This window comes from Gekko japonicus, unplaced genomic scaffold (assembly GCF_001447785.1).
Source record: "Gekko japonicus isolate JY-2015 unplaced genomic scaffold, Gekko_japonicus_V1.1 scaffold5632, whole genome shotgun sequence".
Lineage (NCBI taxonomy): Eukaryota > Metazoa > Chordata > Lepidosauria > Squamata > Gekkonidae > Gekko > Gekko japonicus.
Window position 1 is genome coordinate 16,458 of NW_015175544.1, and position 2,056 is coordinate 18,513.

General features: G+C 52.3%; 1 protein-coding gene across 1 annotated transcript in view; it reads right to left on the reverse strand.

Moving 5' to 3' along the window:
• GUCY2F (guanylate cyclase 2F, retinal) overlaps positions 1-2,056 on the reverse strand; it is a gene marked incomplete at its 3' end in the record, with an annotated part of 42,684 nt that overhangs the window by 13,775 nt on the left and 26,853 nt on the right. The window contains exons 6-7 of the mRNA XM_015426030.1: positions 1,772-1,897; positions 27-107 (exon numbers count right to left, since the gene is read on the reverse strand). Of these exons, the coding sequence (XP_015281516.1) occupies positions 27-107; positions 1,772-1,897 (207 nt within the window). The remainder of the gene's footprint in view (positions 1-26; positions 108-1,771; positions 1,898-2,056) is intronic.

The following is a 2,056-nucleotide window of genomic DNA, read 5'->3' on the forward strand; positions in this document are numbered from 1 at the left end:
CAGAAACGGATTATAATCACGCCTACCTTGCGCAACCAAGAGGTGGGCGGGAGTCGAAGATCCCCGGGGGTTGCACACTGCGGTTTCTTCAGCCACACCCAGTCTCCCTGCCCACAGAAAGCATAAGGGGGCAATTAGGTAAAGGTAAAGGTTCCCTTTGCTTGAAAGCCAGTCGAGTCCGACTCCAGGGTTGCGGTGCTCATCTCCGTTTCAAAGCCGAAGAGCCAGCGCTGTCCGAAGACGTTTCCGTGGTCATGTGGCCGGCATGATGACTAAACACCAAGGCGCACGGAACGCTGTGACCTTCCCACCAAAGTGGTCCCTATTTATCTACTTGAAATTTCTTGCTTTCGAACTGCTAGGTTGGCAGGAGCTGGAACTAGAGACGGGAGCTCACTCCATCACGCGGCACACTCGGGTCTCGAACTGCTGAACTACCGACCTTCCACAGTCTGCAGTTTAGCGTCCACAGCTCCTCATATGAACCAAACATCCCAATAATTCCCCGTTCTGCTGTTGGGGGAGACTGCTGTGAAAGAGGGGCAGGCGTGCCTCTGCTGCGTGATCCCTGATCGCAAAGGACTCCTGGTGTGAGCTTTAGAGGATGCATTAACCCATAGTGTAAATGGCCTTCATTTTGTCAGCAAGCTGCCATAAGATGCTGTATTCATTTTCCGTGTTACTTTGCACCCTGCCCATCCCCCTTGTATTTTCCTGTGTAGGTGTTTACTGTCTTTTGCTGCTACATCTGTGGAACTGCTCAAGGTCAACCAGCTGGAGGTGGGATGGAATGATGGCATTGCTTGGCTTATTATGTATATCATGCCTGAGAACTGAACTAGTGTTTATGTTGCAGAACCGTTGTGTTCCCAAGGAATTGGGTGCTCATTTTATCTGTCTTCCCGCCAGCGGGAAGTGGACTCATTGGTCCTCACCTGGTTCAAAGTTCCTTTATTATGTTCCCTTAGGGGGCTTGTAGTTATTCCTAACAATGCTTGTGTTCTGATCTATCATCGCTTTATAATAAACTCTACTTTGTTCTTCAAACGTGGATTTATTCGAATGCATGGGGAAGCGGACACATTTGTATTTACTTATTTGCCTTATTTATATCTCACCGTTCTTCCCGGCAGGGACACGACATGGCTTACGCTGCTCTCCTCTCCTCCATTTCATCCTCACAACAACCCTGTGAGGTAGGCTGGGCTGAGAGTGTGCACGACTGGCCCGAGGGAATGGCGACCCTCAGGGGTCATTACCTGCAGGAGTGCACAGGAGCGGAGCTCCGGCAGTAAAGAGCCCAGGGGGCGGGCACATGCAACAAGCCCCGCCCCCTGCTCCCAGCAGCCCTCAGTCAGAGCAAGAAGCAGCCAGGTAAGTTGCAGGGCCCTCCCCGGCCCCCCGGTCCCAAACAGTCCAGCGGCACCTATAAGACCAAGTTTTGTTCAGGTACAAGCTCTCCCTCCTCTGTGAGGACAGATCTGCACATTCTCCCCCCCTCCAATAGCTAGCAATCCAAAACAGTCCAGTGGAGCCTGAGCGGTGGGTGTTGCCTTCCGGCGATGTCAAGGGGTGTGGCACACGCAAATGAGTTACGCTAATGAGCTCCTGCACCTCTTTTTCTACAAAATGACCCCTGCTCAGAGGTATTAATCCAAAAAGAGACCTCCCAGCTAGGGCCTATGCTGGCTGGGCCAGCCTGTCTCTCAAGAGGGAGAGAGATGCCTCCCAAGCGACACAATGGCCATACCGAGTCAGGGGTTCCTCCTACCTCATAGATCGCCACGTTGGAGGTTTCATGGGTCACAGCTGCGCTCTTCATGGAGCAAGTCGCTGACCTCAGGCTTCGGCCTTCGGAGTGGCTCTTGCTCTGGCTGAGGTTGTCCAGGGTCAGCCTCTGTGAAGGCAAAGGAACCAGAGTGGCAGGAAATGGCCCCCAGTCAGCCATGGTTCTACCATGAACAGACAAACAGGAAGTGATGCGTTGCCATCCGGATGGATGGTGGCAGGACTTTCCTCTGAGGAGAGAGGCTTTATTTTATTTTATTTATTTATT